The 21,779-nt window shown below is 46.1% G+C and overlaps 1 protein-coding gene across 4 annotated transcripts in view; it reads left to right on the top strand.

The window, feature by feature from the left end:
- CAMTA2 (calmodulin binding transcription activator 2) overlaps positions 1-21,779 on the top strand; it is a 107,718-nt gene that overhangs the window by 62,672 nt on the left and 23,267 nt on the right. For all 4 annotated transcript variants that reach the window (XM_066593905.1, XM_066593904.1, XM_066593902.1 and 1 more), the window contains one exon: positions 13,264-13,394. In XM_066593905.1, the coding sequence (XP_066450002.1) occupies positions 13,264-13,394 (131 nt within the window). The remainder of the gene's footprint in view (positions 1-13,263; positions 13,395-21,779) is intronic.

Below are 21,779 nucleotides of genomic sequence, written 5' to 3'. Positions count from 1 at the left end.
TATAATAGATGATGGGAGAGATCTCTGTACTGACCCCTGATATATTATACATAGTTATTAGAGCGCCCCCTTGTTACAGTCCTGGGTATAATAGATGATGGGAGAGATCTCTGTACTGTCCCCTGATATCTATACATAGTTATTAGAGCACCCCCTTGTTACAGTCCTGGGTATAATAGATGATGGGAGAGATCTCTGTACTGTCCCCTGATATCTATACATAGTTATTAGAGCACCCGCTTTTAACAGTCCTGGGTATAAGAGATGATGGGAGAGATCTCTGTAATGTCCCATGATATATTATACATAGTTATTAGAACGCCCCCTTATTACACTCCTGGGTATAAGAGATGATGGGAGAGATCTCTGTACTAACCCCTGATATATTATACATAGTTATTAGAGCGCCCCCTTGTTACAGTCCTGGGTATAATAGATGATAGGAGAGATCTCTGTACTGACCCCTGATATATCTATACATAGTTATTAGAGCGCCCCCTTGTTACAGTGCTGGGTATAATAGATGATGGGAGAGATCTCTGTACTGACCCCTGATATATTATACATAGTTATTAGAGTGCCCCCTTGTTACAGTCCTGGGTATAATAGATGATGGGAGAGATCTCTGTACTGACCCCTGATATATTATATATAGTTATTAGAGCGCTCCCTTCTGACAGTCCTGGATATAACAGATGATGAGAGAGATCTCTGTACTGACCCCTGATATATTATACATAGTTATTAGAGCGCCCCTTGTTACAGTCCTGGGTATAATAGATGATAAGAGAGATCTCTGTACTGACCCCTGATATATCTATACATAGTTATTAGAGCGCCCCTTGTTACAGTCCTGGGTATAATAGATGATGGGAGAGATCTCTGTACTGACCTCTGATATATCTATACATAGTTATTAGAGCGCCCCCTTGTTACAGTCCTGGATATAATAGATGATGGGAGAGATCTCTGTACTGACCTCTGATATATCTATACATAGTTATTAGAGTGCCCCCTTGTTACAGTCCTGGGTATAATAGATGACAGGAGGGATCTCTGTACTGACCCCTAATTTATTATACAGAGTTATTAGAGCGCCCACTTGTAATAGTCCTAGGTCTAATAGATGATGGGAAAGAGCTCTGTACTGACCCCTGATATATTATCCATAGTTATTAGAGCGCCCCCTTGTTACAGTCCTGGGTATAATAGATGATAGGAGGCATCTCTGTACTGACCTCTGATATTCTATACATAGTTATTAGAGTGCTCCCTAGTTACAGTCCTGGGTATAATAGATGATGGAAGAGATCTCTGTATTGACCCCCTGATATATCTATACATAGTTATTAGAGCGTCCCCTTCCTACAGTTCTGGATATAATAGTTGATGGGAGAGATCTCTGTATTGTTCCCTGATATATTATCCATAGTTATTAGAGCGCCCCCTTGTTACAGTGCTGTGTATAATAGATGATGGATGAGATCTCTGTATTGTTCCCTGATATATTATACATAGTTATTAGAGCGCCCCCTTGTTACAGTCCTGGGTATAATAGATGATGGGAGAAATCTGTGTACTGACCTCTGATATATCTATACATAGTTATTAGAGTGCTCCCTTGTTACAGTCCTGGATATAATAGATGATGGGAGAGATCTCTGTATTGACCCCTGATTTATTATACAGAGTTATTAGAGCGCCCACTTGTAACAGTCCTAGGTCTAATAGAGGATGGGAGAGATCTCTGTACTGACTCCTGATATATCTGTACATAGTTATTAGAGCGCCCCCTTGTTACAGTCCTCAGTATAATAGATGATGGGAGAGATCTCTGTACTGACCCCTAATATATTATACATAGTTATTAGAGCGCCCCCTTGTTACAGTCTTTGGTATAATAGATGATGGGAGAGATCTCTGTATTGACCCCTGATATATCTGTACATATTTATTAGAGCGCCCCCTTCCTACAGTCCTGGATATAATAGATGATGGAAGAGATCTCTGTATTGTTCCCTGATATACTATACATAGTTATTAGAGCGCCCCCTTGTTACAGTGCTGGTATAATAGATGATGGGAGAGATCTCTGTACTGACCCCTGATTTATTATACATAGTTATTAGAGCACCCACTTGTTACAGTCCTGGGTATAATAGATGATGGGAGAGATCTCTGTACTGACCCCTGATATATTATACATAGTTATTAGAGCGCCCCCTTGTTACAGTCCTCGGTATAATAGATGATGGGAGAGATCTCTGTACTGTCCCCTGATATCTATACATAGTTATTAGAGCACCCCCTTGTTACAGTCCTGGGTATAATAGATGATGGGAGAGATCTCTGTGCTGTCCCCTGATATCTATACATAGTTATTAGAGCACCCGCTTTTAACAGTCCTGGGTATAAGAGATGATGGGAGAGATCTCTGTAATGTCCCATGATATATTATACATAGTTATTAGAACGCCCCCTTATTACACTCCTGGGTATAAGAGATGATGGGAGAGATCTCTGTACTAACCCCTGATATATTATACATAGTTATTAGAGCGCCCCCTTGTTACAGTCCTGGGTATAATAGATGATAGGAGAGATCTCTGTACTGACCCCTGATATAACTATACATAGTTATTAGAGCGCCCCCTTGTTACAGTGCTGGGTATAATAGATGATGGGAGAGATCTCTGTACTGACCCCTGATATATTATACATAGTTATTAGAGTGCCCCCTTGTTACAGTCCTGGGTATAATAGATGATGGGAGAGATCTCTGTACTAACCCCTGATATATTATACATAGTTATTAGAGCGCCCCCTTGTTACAGTCCTGGGTATAATAGATGATAGGAGAGATCTCTGTACTGACCCCTGATATATCTATACATAGTTATTAGAGCGCCCCCTTGTTACAGTGCTGGGTATAATAGATGATGGGAGAGATCTCTGTACTGACCCCTGATATATTATACATAGTTATTAGAGCGCTCCCTTCTGACAGTCCTGGATATAACAGATGATGGGAGAGATCTCTGTACTAACCCCTGATATATTATACATAGTTATTAGAGCACCCCCTTGTTACAGTCCTGGGTATAATAGATGATAGGAGAGATCTCTGTACTGACCCCTGATATATCTATACATAGTTATTAGAGCGCCCCCTTGTTACAGTCCTGGGTATAATAGATGATAGGAGAGATCTCTGTACTGACCCCTGATATATCTATACATAGTTATTAGAGCGCCCCTTGTTACAGTCCTGGGTATAATAGATGATGGGAGAGATCTCTGTACTGACCTCTGATATATCTATACATAGTTATTAGAGCGCCCCCTTGTTACAGTCCTGGATATAATAGATGATGGGAGAGATCTCTGTACTGACCTCTGATATATCTATACATAGTTATTAGAGTGCCCCCTTGTTATAGTCCTGGGTATAATAGATGATAGGAGGGATCTCTGTACTGACCCCTAATTTATTATACAGAGTTATTAGAGCGCCCACTTGTAATAGTCCTAGGTCTAATAGATAATGGGAAAGAGCTCTGTACTGACCCCTGATATATTATCCATAGTTATTAGAGCGCCCCCTTGTTACAGTCCTGGGTATAATAGATGATAGGAGGGATCTCTGTACTGACCTCTGATATATCTATACATAGTTATTAGAGTGCCCCCTAGTTACAGTCCTGGGTATAATAGATGATGGAAGAGATCTCTGTATTGACCCCCTGATATATCTATACATAGTTATTAGAGCGTCCCCTTCCTACAGTTCTGGATATAATAGTTGATGGGAGAGATCTCTGTATTGTTCCCTGATATATTATCCATAGTTATTAGAGCGCCCCATTGTTACAGTGCTGGGTATAATAGATGATGGGAGAGATCTGTGAACTGACCCCTGATTTATTATGCAGAGTTATTAGAGCGCCCCCTTGTTACAGTGCTGTGTATAATAGATGATGGATGAGATCTCTGTATTGTTCCCTGATATATTATACATAGTTATTAGAGCGCCCCCTTGTTACAGTCCTGGGTATAATAGATGATGGGAGAGATCTCTGTACTGACCTCTGATATATCTATACATAGTTATTAGAGCGCCCCCTTGTTACAGTCCTGGATATAATAGATGATAGGAGGGATCTCTGTACTGACCTCTGATATATCTATACATAGTTTAATTAGAGTGCCCCCTTGTTACAGTCCTGGGTATAATAGATGATAGGAGGGATCTCTGTACTGACCCCTAATTTATTATACAGAGTTATTAGAGCGCCCACTTGTAATAGTCCTAGGTCTAATACATGATGGGAAAGAGCTCTGTACTGACCCCTGATATATTTATACATAGTTATTAGAGCGCCCCTTGTTACAGTCCTGTGTATAATAGATGATGGGAGAAATCTCTGTACTGACCTCTGATATATCTATACATAGTTATTAGAGTGCTCCCTTGTTACAGTCCTGGATATAATAGATGATGGGAGAGATCTCTGTATTGACCCCTGATTTTTTATACAGAGTTATTAGAGCGCCCACTTGTAACAGTCCTAGGTCTAATAGAGGATGGGAGAGATCTCTGTACTGACTCCTGATATATCTGTACATAGTTATTAGAGCGCCCCCTTGTTACAGTCCTCGGTATAATAGATGATGGGAGAGATCTCTGTACTGACCCCTAATATATTATACATAGTTATTAGAGCGCCCCCTTGTTACAGTCCTTGGTATAATAGATGATGGGAGAGATCTCTGTATTGACCCCTGATATATCTGTACATACTTATTAGAGCGCCCCCTTCCTACAGTCCTGGATATAATAGATGATGGGAGAGATCTCTGTACTGACCCCTGATATATATATACATAGTTATTAGAGCGCCCCCTTGTTACAGTGCTGGTATAATAGATGATGGGAGAGATCTCTGTACTGACCCCTGATTTATTATACAGAGTTATTAGAGCACCCACTTGTAACAGTCCTAGGTATAATAGATGATGGGAGAGATCTCTGTACTGACTCCTGATATATCTGTACATAGTTATTAGAGCGCTCCGTTGTTACAGTCCTGGGTATAATAGATGATGGAAGAGATCTCTGTACTAGCACCTGATATATTATACATAGTTATTAGAGCGCCCCCTTGTTACAGTGCTGGGTATAATAGATGATGGGAGAGATCTCTGTACTGACCCCTGCTATAGTATACATAATCATTACAACGCCCCTTTGTAACAGTCCTGGGTCTAATAGATGATGGGAGAGATCTCTGTACTAGCACCTGATATATTATACATAGTTATTAGAGCGGCCCCTTGTTACAGTCCTGGGTATAATAGATGATAGGAGGGATCTCTGTACTGACCTCTGGTATATCTATACATAGTTATTAGAGTGCCCCCTTGTTACAGTCCTGGGTATAATAGATGATGGGAGAGATCTCTGTACTGACCCCTGATTTATTTTACAGAGTTATTAGAGCGTCCCCTTCCTACAGTCCTGGATATAATACGGTAGATGATGGGAGAGATCTCTGTACTGACCCCTGATATATTATACATAGTTATTAGAGTGCCCCCTTGTTACAGTCCTGGGTATAATAGATGATGGGAGAGATCTCTGTACTAACCCCTGATATATTATACATAGTTATTAGAGCGCCCCCTTGTTACAGTCCTGGGTATAATAGATGATAAGAGGGATCTCTGTACTGACCCCTGATATATCTATACATAGTTATTAGAGCGCCCCCTTGTTACAGTCCTGGGTATAATAGATGATAGGAGGGATCTCTGTACTGACCCCTGATATATTATATATAGTTATTAGAGCGCTCCCTTGTGTCAGTCCTGGGTATTATAGATGAAGAGAGAGATCTCTGTACTGACCCCTGATAGATTATACATAGTTATTAGAGCGCCCCCTTTTTACAGTCCTGGGTATAATAGATGATAAGAGGGATCTCTGTACTGACCTCTGATATATCTATACATAGTTATTAGAGCGCCCCCTTTTTACAGTCCTGGGTATAATAGATGATGGGAGAGATCTCTGTACTGACCCCTAATTTATTATGCAGAGTTATTAGAGCGCCCCCTTGTAATAGTCCTAGGTCTAATAGATGATGGGAGAGATCTCTGTATTGACCCCTGATATATTATACATAGTTATTAGAGCGTCCCCTTCCTACAGTCCTGGATATAATAGATGATGGGAGAGATCTCTGTATTGTTCCTTGATATATTATACATAGTTATTAGAGCGCCCCTTGTTACAGTGCTGGATATAATAGATGATGGGAGAGATCTCTGTACTGACCCCGGATATATATATACATAGTTATTAGAGCGCCCCCTTGTTACAGTCCTTGGTATAAGAGATGATGGGAGAGATCTCTGTACTGACCCCTGATATATTATACATAGTTATTAGAGCGCGCACTTGTTACAGTCCTGAATATAATAGATCATGGCAGAGATCTCTGTACTGACCCCGGATATATATATACATAGTTATTAGAGCGCCCCCTTGTTACAGTCCTTGGTATAAGAGATGATGGGAGAGATCTCTGTACTGACCCCTGATATATCTATACATAGTTATTAGAGCGCCCCCTTATTACACTCCTGGGTATAAATAGGTCATAGGAGAGATCTCTGTACTGACCCCTGATATATCTATACATCGGTATTAGAGCGCCCCCTTCCTACAGTCCTGGGTATAATAGATGATGGGAAAGATCTCTGTACTGCCCCCTGCTCTAGTATACATAATCATTACAATGCCCCTTTGTAACAGTCCTGGGTCTAATAGATGATGGGAGCGATCTCTGTACTAGCACCTGACATATTATACATAGTTATTAGAGCGCCCCCTTGTTACAGTCCTGGGTATAATAGATGATGGGAGAGATCTCTGTACTGACCCTTGATATATTATACATAGTCATTAGAGTGCCCCCTTGTTACAGTCCTGGGTATAATAGATGATGGGAGATCTCTGAACTAGCACCTGATATATGTAGTTGTTAGAGCGCCCCCCTTGTTACAGTCCTTGGTGTAATAGATGATGGGAGAGATCTCTGTATTGACCCCTGACATATTATACATTATTAGGTCGCCCCTCAGCCATCTTTTTTCTAAACTTAATAATCCCATTTTTGATGACCTCTCTGGGTATTGTAGTCCGCCCATTCCATTTATTACTTTAGTTGCCCCCTTTGTACCCGCTCAAGCTCTGATATGTCCTTCTTGAGTACCGGTGCCCAAAACTGTCCCCAATATTCCATGTGTGGTCTGACCAGAGACTTGCAAAGAGGAAGAACAATGTTCTCGTCATGCGCCCCTAGACCTCTTCTGATGCCCCCAATCATCCTATTTGCTTGGCAGCAGCTGCCTGACACTGGTTGCTCCAGTTAAGCTTACATTTATAAAACCCCCAAGTCCTTCTCCATGTCGGTTTCCCCAGTGGTCTTCCATTCAGTGTGTAATGGGGACATGTATTTCCTGCTGTGTGCAGAACCGCATATTTATCAGTTTTAAACCTCATTTGTCACTTTTCTGCCCCAACTTATCTAGATTCTCTTACAATCTCCTTGTGTTAATATCTTTATATAGTTTTGTATCATCTGCAAATATCGATATTTTACTGCACAATCCTTCTACCGGGTCATTAATATATTAAAAAGACTAGGGCCCAAAACCGACCCCTATGGTACCCCACTAGTAACAGTGACCCAATTAGAGTATGTACCATTAATAACCCCTCTCTGCTTTCTATCACTGACCAGTTACTTACCCCCTTACACACATTCTCACCCAGACCAAGCATTCTCATCTTATATACCAACCTTTTATGTGGCACAGTATGAAACACTTTGGAAAAGTCCAGATACACAAGATCCAGTGACTCCCCAGTCCAGTCTAGAATTTACCTCCTCGTAGACGCTAATCAGGTTAGTTTGACAGAAGCGATCTCTCATAAACCCGTGCTGATACAGAGTTATGCAGCTATTTTCCTCCAGGATGGCATCTCTTAGAAACCCTTCGAACATCTTACCCACTATAGAAGTCAGACTTACCGGCCTGTAGTTTCCAGGTTCACTTTTTGACCCCTTTTTTAATATTGTCACCACATTGGCTATGTGCCGATCTAGTGGAACAGGCCCGTCACTATAAAGTACTTAAATATAAGAAACAAGGGTCTGTCTATCACATTACTTAATTCTCTTAGAACCCAGGGGTGTATGCCATCAGGACCCGGTGATTTGTCTAGTTTAATCTTTTTCAGACAGCTCTGCACTTCTTCCTGGGTTAGACTGGTGACATTTAGTGTAGAGTTTAATTTATCACTCTGTATCTCATCTGACATGTCTTTTTCCATTGTAAATACACTGGAGAAAAAGTTGTTTAATAGATTTGTTTTCTACTCCTTCTACCGTGTTTCCCCCCAAATAGGTCCTACCCCAATAGTAAGACCTATCGGGTTTTCGGGAGAGCCTTAAAATATAAGACTTCCCCCGAAAATAGGACCTAGCTCAGGTGCCAGCGCTCGATTAGCCAATCACAGCGCTCGCTTTGCTGGAGGCGGGGTATTCAAAGCCACGTCACCAGCAGAAGACAGCTGTGAAACGGGGAGGACGCTGCGCCGCCGCCGGACACCATCCGGAGGCATCAGGATGCCACGGACTAGTTAAGTATAAGCCCTTCCCCTGAAAATAAGACACTGTGCCCTTTTGGGAAGACGGTGTCTTATTTTCAGGGGAAACACATTATAATTTCTCTTAAGGCCCATTTAGACAGAATGATTATTGCTCAAAAATTGGTACTGGTGTAGTTTGGGTGTGTGTTTGGAGCGCTGTGTTGTTGGCAGGTACTGGTGTAGTTTGGGTGTGTGTTTGGAGCGCTGTGTTGTTGGCAGGTACTGGTGTAGTTTGGATGTGTGTTTGGAGCGCTGTATTGTTGGCAGATACTGGTGTAGTTTGGGTGTTTGTTTGCAGCGCTCTGTTGTTGGCAGGTACTGGTGTAGTTTGGGTGTGTGTTTGGAGCGCTGTGTTGTTGGCAGATACTGGTGTAGTTTGGATGTGTGTTTGGAGCGCTGTGTTGTTGGCAGATACTGGTGTAGTTTGGGTGTGTGTTTGGAGTGCTGTGTTGTTGGCAGGTACTGGTGTAGTTTAGATGTGTGTTTGGAGCACTGTGTTGGCAGGTACTGGTGTAGTTTGGATGTGTGTTTGGAGCACTGTTTTGGCAGGTACTGGTGTAGTTTGGATGTGTGTTTGGAGCACTGTGTTGGCAGGTACTGGTGTAGTTTGGATGTGTGTTTGGAGCACTGTGTTGGCAGGTACTGGTGTAGTTTAGGTGTGTGTTTGGAGCGCTGTGTTGTTGGCAGGTAATGGTGTAGTTTGAATGTGTGTTTGGAGTACTCTGTTGGCAGGTACTGGTGTAGTTTGGATGTGTGTTTGGAGCGCTGTGTTGTTGGCAGGTACTGGTGTAGTTTGGATGTGTGTTTGGAGCGCTGTGTTGTTGGCAGGTACTGGTGTAGTTTGGATGTGTGTTTGGAGCACTGTGTTGTTGGCAGGTACTGGTGTAGTTTGGATGTGTGTTTGGAGCGCTGTGTTGTTGGCAGGTACTGGTGTAGTTTGGATGTGTGTTTGGAGCACTGTGTTGTTGGCAGATACTGGTGTAGTTTGGATGTGTTTGGAGCACTGTGTTGTTGGCAGATACTGGTGTAGTTTGGATGTGTGTTTGGAGCACTGTGTTGTTGGCAGGTACTGGTATAGTTTGGATGTGTGTTTGGAGCGCTCTGTTGTTGGCAGGTACTGGTGTAGTTTGGATGTGTGTTTGGAGCACTGTGTTGTTGGCAGATACTGGTGTAGTTTGGATGTGTGTTTGGAGCACTGTGTTGTTGGCAGGTACTGGTATAGTTTGGATGTGTGTTTGGAGCGCTCTGTTCTTGGCAGGTACTGGTGTAGTTTGGATGTGTGTTTGGAGCGCTGTGTTGTTGGCAGATACTGGTGTAGTTTGGATGTGTGTTTGGAGCACTGTGTTGTTGGCAGGTACTGGTGTAGTTTGGATGTGTGTTTGGAGCGCTGTGTTGTTGGCAGGTACTGGTGTAGTTTGGATGTGTGTTTGGAGCACTGTGTTGGCAGGTACTGGTGTAGTTTGGATGTGTGTTTGGAGCGCTGTGTTGTTGGCAGGTACTGGTGTAGTTTGGATGTGTGTTTGGAGCGCTGTGTTGTTGGCAGGTACTGGTGTAGTTTGGATGTGTGTTTGGAGCGCTGTGTTGTTGGCAGGTACTGGTGTAGTTTGGATGTGTGTTTGGAGCACTGTGTTGGCAGGTACTGGTGTAGTTTGGATGTGTGTTTGGAGCACTGTGTTGGCAGATACTGGTGTAGTTTGGGTGTGTGTTTGGAGCGCTGTGTTGTTGGCAGGTACTGGTGTAGTTTGGATGTGTGTTTGGAGCACTGTGTTGGCAGGTACTGGTGTAGTTTGGATGTGTGTTTGGAGCACTGTTTTGGCAGGTACTGGCGTAGTTTGGATGTGTGTTTGGAGCGCTGTGTTGTTGGCAGGTACTGGTGTAGTTTGGGTGTGTGTTTGGAGCACTGTGTTGGCAGATACTGGTGTAGTTTGGATGTGTGTTTGGAGCGATCTGTTGTTGGCAGGTACTGGTGTAGTTTGGATGTGTTTGGAGCGCTCTGTTGTTGGCAGGTACTGGTGTAGTTTGGATGTGTGTTTGGAGCGCTCTGTTGTTGGCAGGTACTGGTGTAGTTTGGATGTGTGTTTGGAGCACTGTGTTGTTGGCAGGTACTGGTGTAGTTTGGATGTGTGTTTGGAGCACTGTGTTGTTGGCAGGTACTGGTGTAGTTTGGATGTGTGTTTGGAGCACTGTGTTGTTGGCAGGTACTGGTGTAGTTTGGATGTGTGTTTGGAGCACTGTGTTGGCAGGTACTGGTGTAGTTTGGATGTGTGTTTGGAGCGCTGTGTTGTTGGCAGGTACTGGTGTTTGGCGCACTGTGTTGTTGGCAGGTACTGGTGTAGTTTGGATGTGTGTTTGGAGCGCTGTGTTGTTGGCAGATACTGGTGTAGTTTGGATGTGTGTTTGGAGCACTGTGTTGTTGGCAGGTACTGGTGTAGTTTGGATGTGTGTTTGGAGCGCTGTGTTGTTGGCAGGTACTGGTGTAGTTTGGATGTGTGTTTGGAGCGCTGTGTTGGCAGGTACTGGTGTAGTTTGGATGTGTGTTTGGAGCACTGTGTTGGCAGGTACTGGTGTAGTTTGGATGTGTGTTTGGAGCACTGTGTTGGCAGGTACTGGTGTAGTTTGGATGTGTGTTTGGTGCGCTCTGTTGTTGGCAGGTACTGGTGTAGTTTGGGTGTGTGTTTGGTGCGCTCTGTTGTTGGCAGGTACTGGTGTAGTTTGGATGTGTGTTTGGAGCGCTGTGTTATTGGCAGATACTGGTGTAGTTAGGATGTGTGTTTGGAGCGCTGTGTTGGCAGGTACAGGTGTAGTTTGGATGTGTGTTTGGAGCGCTGTGTTGGCAGGTACAGGTGTAGTTTGGATGTGTGTTTGGAGCGCTGTGTTGTTGGCAGGTACTGGTGTAGTTTGGATGTGTGTTTGGAGCACTGTGTTGGCAGGTACTGGTGTAGTTTGGATGTGTGTTTGCAGCGCTCTGTTGTTGGCAGGTACTGGTGTAGTTTGGATGTGTGTTTGGAGCGCTGTGTTATTGGCAGATACTGGTGTAGTTAGGATGTGTGTTTGGAGCGCTGTGTTGGCAGGTACTGGTGTAGTTTGGATGTGTGTTTGGAGCACTGTGTTGTTGGCAGGTACTGGTGTAGTTTGGATGTGTGTTTGGAGCACTGTGTTGGCAGGTACTGGTGTAGTTTGGATGTGTGTTTGGAGCGCTGTGTTGTTGGCAGGTACTGGTGTAGTTTGGATGTGCGTTTGGAGCGCTGTGTTGGCAGGTACTGGGGTAGTTTCTTTGGGCATCTGGAGGACTGTGTTGTTGGCAGGTATTGGTGTAGTTTGAATATCTGTTTTGGAGTGTTGAGTTATTGGCAGGTGTGTTGGGTAGGGACTGTGGTTTCACCAAGTATTTGTGTGTTGGGTATGGATGTGTTATGGTGCCTGGCTGTGCACCGTTTACGGTATTATATTCAGATTACAGTATAGTTGGGTCAGGTGTTGAGGGACGGGTTTGTTATGGTGTCTGGCTGTGCACCGTTTACGGTATTATTTCACGATTACGGTGTAGTTAGGTCAGGTGTTGAGGGACGGGTTTGTTATGGTGTCTGGCTGTGCACCGTTTACGGTATTATTTCACGATTACGGTGTAGTTAGGTCAGGTGTTGAGGGACAGGTTTGTTATGGTGTCTGGCTGTGCACCATTTACGGTATTATATCCAGATTACAGTATAGTTGGGTCAGGTGTTGAGGGACAGGTTTGTTATGGTGTCTGGCTGTGCACTGTTTACGGTATTATATCCAGATTACAGTATAGTTGGGTCAGGTGTTGAGGGACGGGTTTGTTATGGTGTCTGGCTGTGCACCGTTTACGGTATTATATCACGATTACGGTGTAGTTAGGTCAGGTGTTGAGGGACGGGTTTGTTATGGGGCCTGGCTGTGTATCGTTTACGGTATTATATCATAGTTACGGTGCAGATTTATAATGTGACCTGCTAGGCTGTCTTCTTCTACTTTGTGCCCAGCTCTCCAGCATGGTGTCCAGGACTGACCCGTCAATCCCAGTGCTTATTTTGAACGATTCCACGGGCTGAGTCGGATTTTCCTTCCCTTTAATGAGCTGGAGAGGGAGGGGGCGGCTATTTTAGTAGGGTGAGGATTATAGCACAGAGGAGGGCTGACACCGCTCATCACTGCACGGCAGGAAACCTTAGTCTCAGGGTGATTCCCTGCAGGACTTCACAGGACTCTGCCGAACAGGGGGATCCTGGGGGCTGTGCAGGAGGATGCTGGGAAGGATCAGACTGCTGGTGTGCATGACATGAAGGTAGGGGAGGGCGAGTGGATCTCCTGAGGGTGTTGTAACGTGAACATGTATAATTATATACCTTGATGCCTCTAGACTGATCGATATAAAGGAACCTGTTACCCTGCCACCTTGTATCAATGGAAGGTGGGTGGGCAGCGAGTGGCACAAAGTGGCAGGGAGCTGAGGTTAGATGGTGGCAGTAGTCTCAGTGGGCAAATGCATCCGCTCTTACTCATAGATGTCTTCTGTCCTGCAGACAATCAGTTCAGGATGTCCATACTGGAGCGTCTGGAGCAGATGGAGCGTCGTATGGCTGATATGAGTTCTGGGCAGCACCAGCCGCCACCGGCAGGTCCACAGTGCGGCCCCCGTGCAACAGACAATCAGGTTAGTGTGCCATGTACATCCAGGGCGTCTTGTGTGCACCCCTCTGTGTACTCATATCACTCTGTCCCCGGGATATCCTATTTATGAGATACAGCTCACTGTCTTGTATGGATACACGGCTTGTCCAATGTGTTTGTATATCTGCACTCCCCGTGTATATATGCCTGATGGCCTGTCGTTAAGTATCTGTCAGAGTATATGCTGTTGATACAATTACATTCTTGTGTATAGTCATCTCTATGTGTGTGTGTATGTATGTATATATATATATATATATATATATATATATTATATGTTATCTCTAAATTTGTGAGTATACATACCTCTCTGTGTATAGGGGTGTGTGTATACATACATACATAATTATTCATCCCTACTCCTGTGTTTATGCCTGTTTGTATATACTAGCCACCGCTCCACATGTCTGTGTGCATCTATATCAAATATATATGTGTCAGTCTGTATAAACAGTTGAGAGGGACTGAATGAGCGCCGTTTACGATTAGTCAACGAGCCAACGATGGCTTTTATGCCGGAATAAAATGACCGACGAATGAAAACTGAATGATCACCTCTGACTTTCGCTCCTTTGAACACTTTTTTGAACAATAATCGTTCCGCCTAAAAGCGCCTTACGACTGCCTGTATTTATGCTCATCCCTCCTCTGTGGTTCTTTCTGTATTCCTGGGTTGGAGGAAGAAGGGACGGGAGGAGGAATGTATCGTCTGTTTAAATTTCCATTAGACGTCACATGAGATTTACTAAGTGGATTATGAGCTTCTTAAGTTACAGACAATATTTTCCACCACGTCTGTTCACGGTGAAGGGGGGGGGGGCCTTTGTATTCCCCTCCAGAGGGGGTCCGTATTTCCCTCCACCTTCCAGGAAGATGCACAGTCTCCTTATCCCCAAGCACCTTATTTGTTACATCTCCCACCAGATCCTGCAGATTATCTCTTCTCTCTAATGCCAGGTCCTCCAGACCGTCTCTTGTCTCCCCAGATCCTCCAGACCGTCTCTTGTCTCCCCAGATCCTCCAGACCGTCTCTTGTCTCCCCAGATCCTCCAGACCGTCTCTTGTCTCCCCAGATCCTCCAGACCGTCTCTTGTCTCCCCAGATCCTCCAGACCGTCTCTTGTCTCCCCAGATCCTCCAGACCGTCTCTTGTCTCCCCAGATCCTCCAGACCGTCTCTTGTCTCCCCAGATCCTCCAGACCGTCTCTTGTCTCCCCAGATCCTCCAGACCGTCTCTTGTCTCCCCAGATCCTCCAGACCGTCTCTTGTCTCCCCAGATCCTCCAGACCGTCTCTTGTCTCCCCAGATCCTCCAGACCGTCTCTTGTCTCCCCAGATCCTCCAGACCGTCTCTTGTCTCCCCAGATCCTCCAGACCGTCTCTTGTCTCCCCAGATCCTCCAGACCGTCTCTTGTCTCCCCAGATCCTCCAGACCGTCTCTTGTCTCCCCAGATCCTCCAGACCGTCTCTTGTCTCCCCAGATCCTCCAGACCGTCTCTTGTCTCCCCAGATCCTCCAGACCGTCTCTTGTCTCCCCAGATCCTCCAGACTGTCTCTTGTCTCGCCAGATCCTCCAGACCGTCTCTTCCCTCTAACGCCAGATCCTCCCCGCTATCTCTTCCCTCTAACGCCAGATCCTCCCCGCTATCTCTTCCCTCTAACGCCAGATCCTCCCCGCTATCTCTTCCCTCTAACGCCAGATCCTCCAGACTGTTATCAGCGTTCCCGTGGAGCATCACAGTGTGCGGTCCCTGCTATCAGCTGCCAGGCCGAAAAATGGATTTCAAACTGCACAAAAAATCTGACCAATAGACGTCTGACCAATAGGGGGACCAATGCTAGACGTCTGACCGATAGGGGGACCAATGCTAGACGTCTGACCGATAGGGGGGGGCCAATGCTAGGCATCTGACCGATAGGGGGACCAGTGCTAGGCGTCTGACCAATAGGGGGACCAGTGCTAGGCGTCTGACCAATAGGGGACCAGTGCTAGGCGTCTGACCAATAGGGGGACCAGTGCTAGACGTCTGACCAATAGGGGGACCAGTGCTAGACGTCTGACCAATAGGGGGACCAGTGCTAGACGTCTGACCAATAGGGAGACCAGTGCTAGACGTCTGACCAATAGGGGGACCAATGCTAGACCTCTGACCAATGCTAGACGTCTGACCAATAGGTGGACCAATGCTAGACGTTTGACCAATAGGGGGACCAATGCTAGACCTCTGACCAATGCTAGACGTCTGACCAATAAGTGTACCAATGCTAGACGTCTGACCAATAAGTGTACCAATGCTAGATGTCTGACCAATGGGGGGACCAATGCTTGACGTCTGACCAATAGGGGGACCAATGCTTGACGTCTGACCAATAGGGGGACCAATGCTTGACGTCTGACCAATAGGGGGACCAATGCTTGACGTCTGACCAATAGGGGGATCAATGCTTGACGTCTCACCAATAGGGAGACCAATGCTAGACGTCTGACCAATAGGTGGACCAATGCTAGACGTTTGACCAATAGGGGGACCAATGCTAGACCTCTGACCAATAGGGAGACCAATGCTAGACGTCTGACCAGTGGGGGGACCAATGCTTGACGTCTGACCAATGGGGGGACCAATGCTTGACGTCTTACCAATATGGGGACTGATGCTTGACGTCTGACCAATAGGGGGACCGATGCTAGACGCCTGACCAATAGGGGGACCAATGCTAGACGTCTGACCAATGGGGGGACCAATGCTAGATGTCTGACCAATGGGGGGACCAATGCTAGATGTCTGACCAATGGGGGGACCAATGCTTGACGTCTGACCAATGGGGAGACCAATGCTTGACGTCTGACCAATGGGGATCCAATGCTTGACGTCTGACCAATGGGGATCCAATGCTTGATGTCTGACCAATGGGGGGATCAATGCTTGACGTCTCACCAATAGGGAGACCAATGCTAGACGTCTGACCAATAGGTGGACCAATGCTAGACGTTTGACCAATAGGGGGACCAATGCTAGACCTCTGACCAATAGGGAGACCAATGCTAGACGTCTGACCAATGGGGGGACCAATGCTTGACGTCTTACCAATATGGGGACTGATGCTTGACGTCTGACCAATAGGGGGACCGATGCTAGACGCCTGACCAATAGGGGGACCAATGCTAGACGTCTGACCAATGGGGGGACCAATGCTAGATGTCTGACCAATGGGGGGACCAATGCTAGATGTCTGACCAATGGGGGGACCAATGCTTGACGTCTGACCAATGGGGAGACCAATGCTTGACGTCTGACCAATGGGGATCCAATGCTTGACGTCTGACCAATGGGGATCCAATGCTTGACGTCTGACCAATGGGGGGACCAATGCTTGACGTCTTACCAATAGGGGGGCCGATGTTTGACGTCTGACCAATAGGGGGGCCGATGCTTGACGTCTGACCAATAAACACTTCAATAAGTGACAGGACATCATAATAAACCTTATGAAGGTTGATATTATCTATAACTTACATCCAATTATCAAACAGTCCCTTCTTAAATATATACTTTCAAAAGCAAAACAAACCTTGTTCTGGTTGGATTCGGAGCGGTGTGTAACTAAGGGAACCCTCTGATATTATACTTAGTTATGTATTGAATTTGGAAGTTTGGATACCGGTTACATAAGTGTCTTCCTGATTTAGTATCTATATGGATATCTGACTGTAATCTACATATGGAGGAATTTGTCTGTATGCCTGAGACCAGGGGTTCCCAAACTTTTTTAGTCATGGAGCCCTTTTTGAAGCAAAAGTTTCTTGTGGAGCCCTATAGCGCAGAGGGTATGGTCAAAGGAGGGGTTGGGGGCGTGGCTTATCACATATGATTTTTATCAGTGTTTATAAATAAGACAGGGTTGTTTAAAAAAACAAACAGAAAACAGGGCGGAGCGCTGCATGGGCTATTAATATACATTATATTTAAAATGAGCATGCTGCGGAATTAAATCCCGCCCCTCGTGTCAGTATCCGCACGGGTTTTGTGCAGATTTTTTCCACAGCGTGTAGATCATCTACTTTGCTGCTACAGCTACTGTGAATTCCTAAGCAAATCCACCCTGCGTAGTAATAGTGACCCCTATATTGGTGGCCCCAGTAGTAGTAGTAGCGTCCCCTGTATTGGCCCCGTCAAGTAATAGCGACCCCTATCACAGCCCCAGTAGTAATAGTGACCCCGCAGTAGGTAGCCCCAGTTATATTAACCCCGCAGTAGGTAGCCCCAGTAATATTAACCCCGCAGTAGGTAGCCCCAGTAATATTAACCCCGCAGTAGGTAGCCCCAGTAATATTAACTTTGTAGTAGGGAGTAGCCCCAGTAATATTAACCCTGCAGTAGAGGGTAGCCCCAGTAATATTAATCCCATAGTAGGGGGTAACCCCAGTAATATTAACCCCGCAGTAGGGATTAGCCCCAGTAATATTAATCCCATAGTAGGGGGTAGCCCCAGTAATATTAACCCCACAGTAGAGGGTAGCCCCAGTAATCTTAATCCCATAGTAGGAGGTAGCCGCAGTAATATTAACCCCGCAGTAGGGGGTAGCCCTAGTAATATTAACCCCACAGTAGGGAGTAGCCCCAGTAATATTAACCCTGCAGAAAGGGGGAGCCCCAGTAGTAATAGCCCCCCAACCCATATATTTACCTCCTCCTTGCAGCACTGAGCCCTGGTGCACACTGACAGCAGTGTGTGCACCTAGCATGTTGCCTCCGTTGTTCTCTCCTGCGGAGCTATGGAGGACTCAGGGGAGGAGGATCCCGGGTGCACACTGATATCAGAGTGTGCACCGCAATCAGCGTCGCTCTGTGATTACCGGTGGGGAGCTGCAGCACCCTAGCCGGTAATCACTACTGTGGTGAGTGGGTGTCGGCGCGCGTGCCAGCAAAGAGGGCACTTTGTGCCCCCTCCTGCATGTGTGCCATGGGTTCACCACCGCTGCTCGGTTGGAGCCCCTGACTGTCGCTTAGGACTCCGCAGAGCACAGTTTGAGAACAGCTACCTTAGACATATATGTATTTTTTGAGCATCACCAGATATTTATTTGCATGTATACTGTGAGGGATTAGCGTTTAGGATCGGTAGCAACCTGGGCATAAGCAGTCAGAGACAGTGACACATAGGATAAAGTCTTTAGTCCAGGCTTTGCCTGGGTTTATTTCCAAGCAAACAAAAGCAAAATACAGGCCTTAACATCAGGCAAACATAACATAAATCCTGCTCGTCCGAGCACTTACTATACAGGTAGCGTCCCTGTCTACACTCTGGTAACAAATGGCTCCTGCACACAGCCAGCCAGGACTCTCAGACCTGCAGAGGTCTCAGCTCTCTTCCTAGGCCCTGTAGGACCAGGCTTTATAAGGCCTGGTACCAGCCCCACCTGGTACGTGGGAGTGAGCATCCCACCCTTCACTTTGGTCACTCCAGGAAAAGCCAGCCCGGATTATGCGGCTTGGAGCCACTTACTTACTACAACGTGTTAGTAGCTTAATGCTACTAACACTACACTGCCGGCTTCCTCCACCGAGCCCAGGCTGCTCGGTGGCACGTATCTGCCCAAGCGCTCCCCAAAGCAGCATAGGAGAGCATCCTAGGCGACACATACCTGCCCTCCAGCACCTTGCCGGTCACCGTCTCACATACCCTCCCCCTCTGTTCGAGCCTGTGGGGTCGGACACCTTTCGCCGTCATGCAATGCGTCCTTGATAAGGCATCGGCATTGCCCTGTAGCTTTCCGGCCCTGTGCTCTACCGAAAAACTAAAATTTTGAAGGGTCAGGAACCACCTAGTGACTCTGGCATTTCTTTCTTTTGCCTGTGACATCCAGGTTAAGGGGGAGTGGTCTGTGATCAGCCTGAAGTGCCGACCTAGCAGGTAGTATTTTAGGGATTCCAGGGCCCACTTGATGGCTAGGCACTCCCGCTCAACAATACTGTAGTTTTTTCCGGTGGCGTGAGCTTCCTGCTCAGTTAAATTACGGGATGTTCCTCTCCCTCTACTTCTTGGGACAGAACTGCTCCCAGTCCCACATCGGACGCGTCTGTTTGGACAATAAATTCCCTTTTAAAATTGGGTGTGACCAACACTGGACGTCTACAGAGGGCCCGTTTTAATTCTTGGAACGCCTTTTCTGCGTTAGGGTTCCACTTGACCATGACTGACTTACTGTTCTTGGTTAAGTCTGTTAGGGGCGCTGCTATGCTAGCAAAGTTTTGCACGAACCGCCTATAGTACCCTACAATGCCTAAAAAAGCTCTCACCTGCTTTTTAGTTGTGGGTTGTGGCCAGTCCTGAACGGCTTCAACTTTATTGACCTTGGGTTTTATAATACCCCTACCTATTACATACCCCAGGTATCGTGCTTCTTCGAGGCCTATGGCGCACTTCTTTGGGTTTGCTGTGAGCCCTGCTTTTCTAAGGGGGTTCAGTACTGCCTGTACCTTGGGTAGATGGCTGTCCCAGTCTTCGCTAAAGATGATGATATCATCTAAATATGCTGACGCATATTGACGATGGGGTTTGAGTATGACATCCATCAATCTTTGGAAGGTTGCTGGGGCTCCATGCAAACCGAAGGGTAGGCAGATGTACTGAAACAACCCTTCTGGTGTGGCAAACGCAGTCTTTTCCTTCGCCCTTTCTGTAAGGGGAACCTGCCAGTAGCCTTTAGTAAGGTTGAGAGTGGAAAAGTACCTGGCATGACCCAGTCTCTCAATTAACTCGTCCACTCTCGGCATTGGGTATGCGTCAAATTTTGACACGTCATTTAGCTTCCGGAAGTCGTTGCAGAAGCGCAGAGAGCCATCAGGTTTTGGTATCAGCACGATAGGGCTGGACCATTCGCTTTTCGACTCCTTAATTACTCCGAGGTCTAGCATTTTCTTGACCTCCTCTGAGATGGCTCGTCTGCGGGCTTCTGGAACCCTGTATGGTTTCAAATGAACCTTTACCCCTTGGTTCAGTTATAATGTCGTGTTTTATGACACCAGTACGCCCTGGTATATCAGAGAACACATCTGAATTACGTTGTATAAATTCCCTAGACTCTTGCTGTTGGGATTTGGACAGGGACCCTGATACACACACCTCTGGGACCTCACCATGGGGGGTGCTCACTGCAGTCAGGGCTTCTCTGTCCTTCCATGGCTTAATTAGGTTTACATGGTACAACTGTTCTGGTTTCTGCCTACCTGGTTGGTATACCTTATAATTTACCTCTCCGACCTTCTCAATTATTTCATAGGGCCCTTGCCATTTTGCTAGGAATTTACTTTCTAGGGTGGGCACCAACACTAGTACCCCCCCTGGGTTGAAGCTTCTCACCTTGGCGGATCTGTTATATACCCGGCTTTGGGCTTCTTGAGCCTGCTGTAAATGTTCTCTAACAATGGGCATGACCGCCGCAATTCGATCTTGCATGAGGGAGATGTGTTCAATAACACTCCTGTAGGGGGTGGACTCGTGCTCCCAGGTCTCCTTAGCTACATCAAGGAGCCCTCGGGGATGTCTACCATAAACTAATTCAAAGGGAGAGAACCCAGTGGAGGATTGTGGGACTTCACGGATTGAGAACATTAAATATGGCAGCAGACAGTCCCAGTCCTTCCCATCCTTATTGACTACCCTTTTTAGCATGCTTTTTAGGGTCTTATTAAATCTCTCAACCAGACCATCCGTCTGTGGGTGGTACACAGACGTCCGCAAGTGCTTAATATTCAGCAGCTTACACAATTCCTTCATGACCTTTGACATAAAGGGGGTTCCTTGGTCCGTCAGGATCTCTTTTGGTATGCCCGTGCGGGAGAACATGTGAAGTAGTTCCTTTGCAATACCCTTGGATGACGTATTGCGTAAAGGAACGGCTTCGGGGTAACAGGTGGCATAGTCTACAACCACTAATATATGTTGGTGACCCCGGGCAGACTTTACCAAGGGCCCAACTAGGTCCATAGCGATCCGCTCAAACGGCACCTCTATGATGGGCAAGGGCACTAAGGGGCTCCGGTAATGGGGCATAGGAGCTGTTATTTGACACTCCGGGCACGACTCACAGTAACGTTTTAGATCACCATGTACCCCCGGCCAGAAAAAACGCTGAAGGATGCGTTCCTTAGAGATGACCTCCCAGCACATGCTTGTGCGCCAGGTCTAAGACCATCCTACGATAGGACTGAGGTACCACCAGCTGTTCCACAACCTCCCCACGGACCTTGTCAACCTGATACAACAATTCTTGGTTGACTGCAAGGTGTGGAAACACAGTATCAGCCCCTGGAAATTGAGGCTCCCCATTTATCACTTTAACATTTTCCCTAGCTTTTACTAAGGTGG

This window comes from Eleutherodactylus coqui, chromosome 2 (genome assembly GCF_035609145.1).
Source record: "Eleutherodactylus coqui strain aEleCoq1 chromosome 2, aEleCoq1.hap1, whole genome shotgun sequence".
In the NCBI taxonomy this organism is placed as follows: Eukaryota; Metazoa; Chordata; class Amphibia; order Anura; family Eleutherodactylidae; genus Eleutherodactylus; species Eleutherodactylus coqui.
This window is presented reverse-complemented; position numbering and strand designations above follow the sequence as displayed.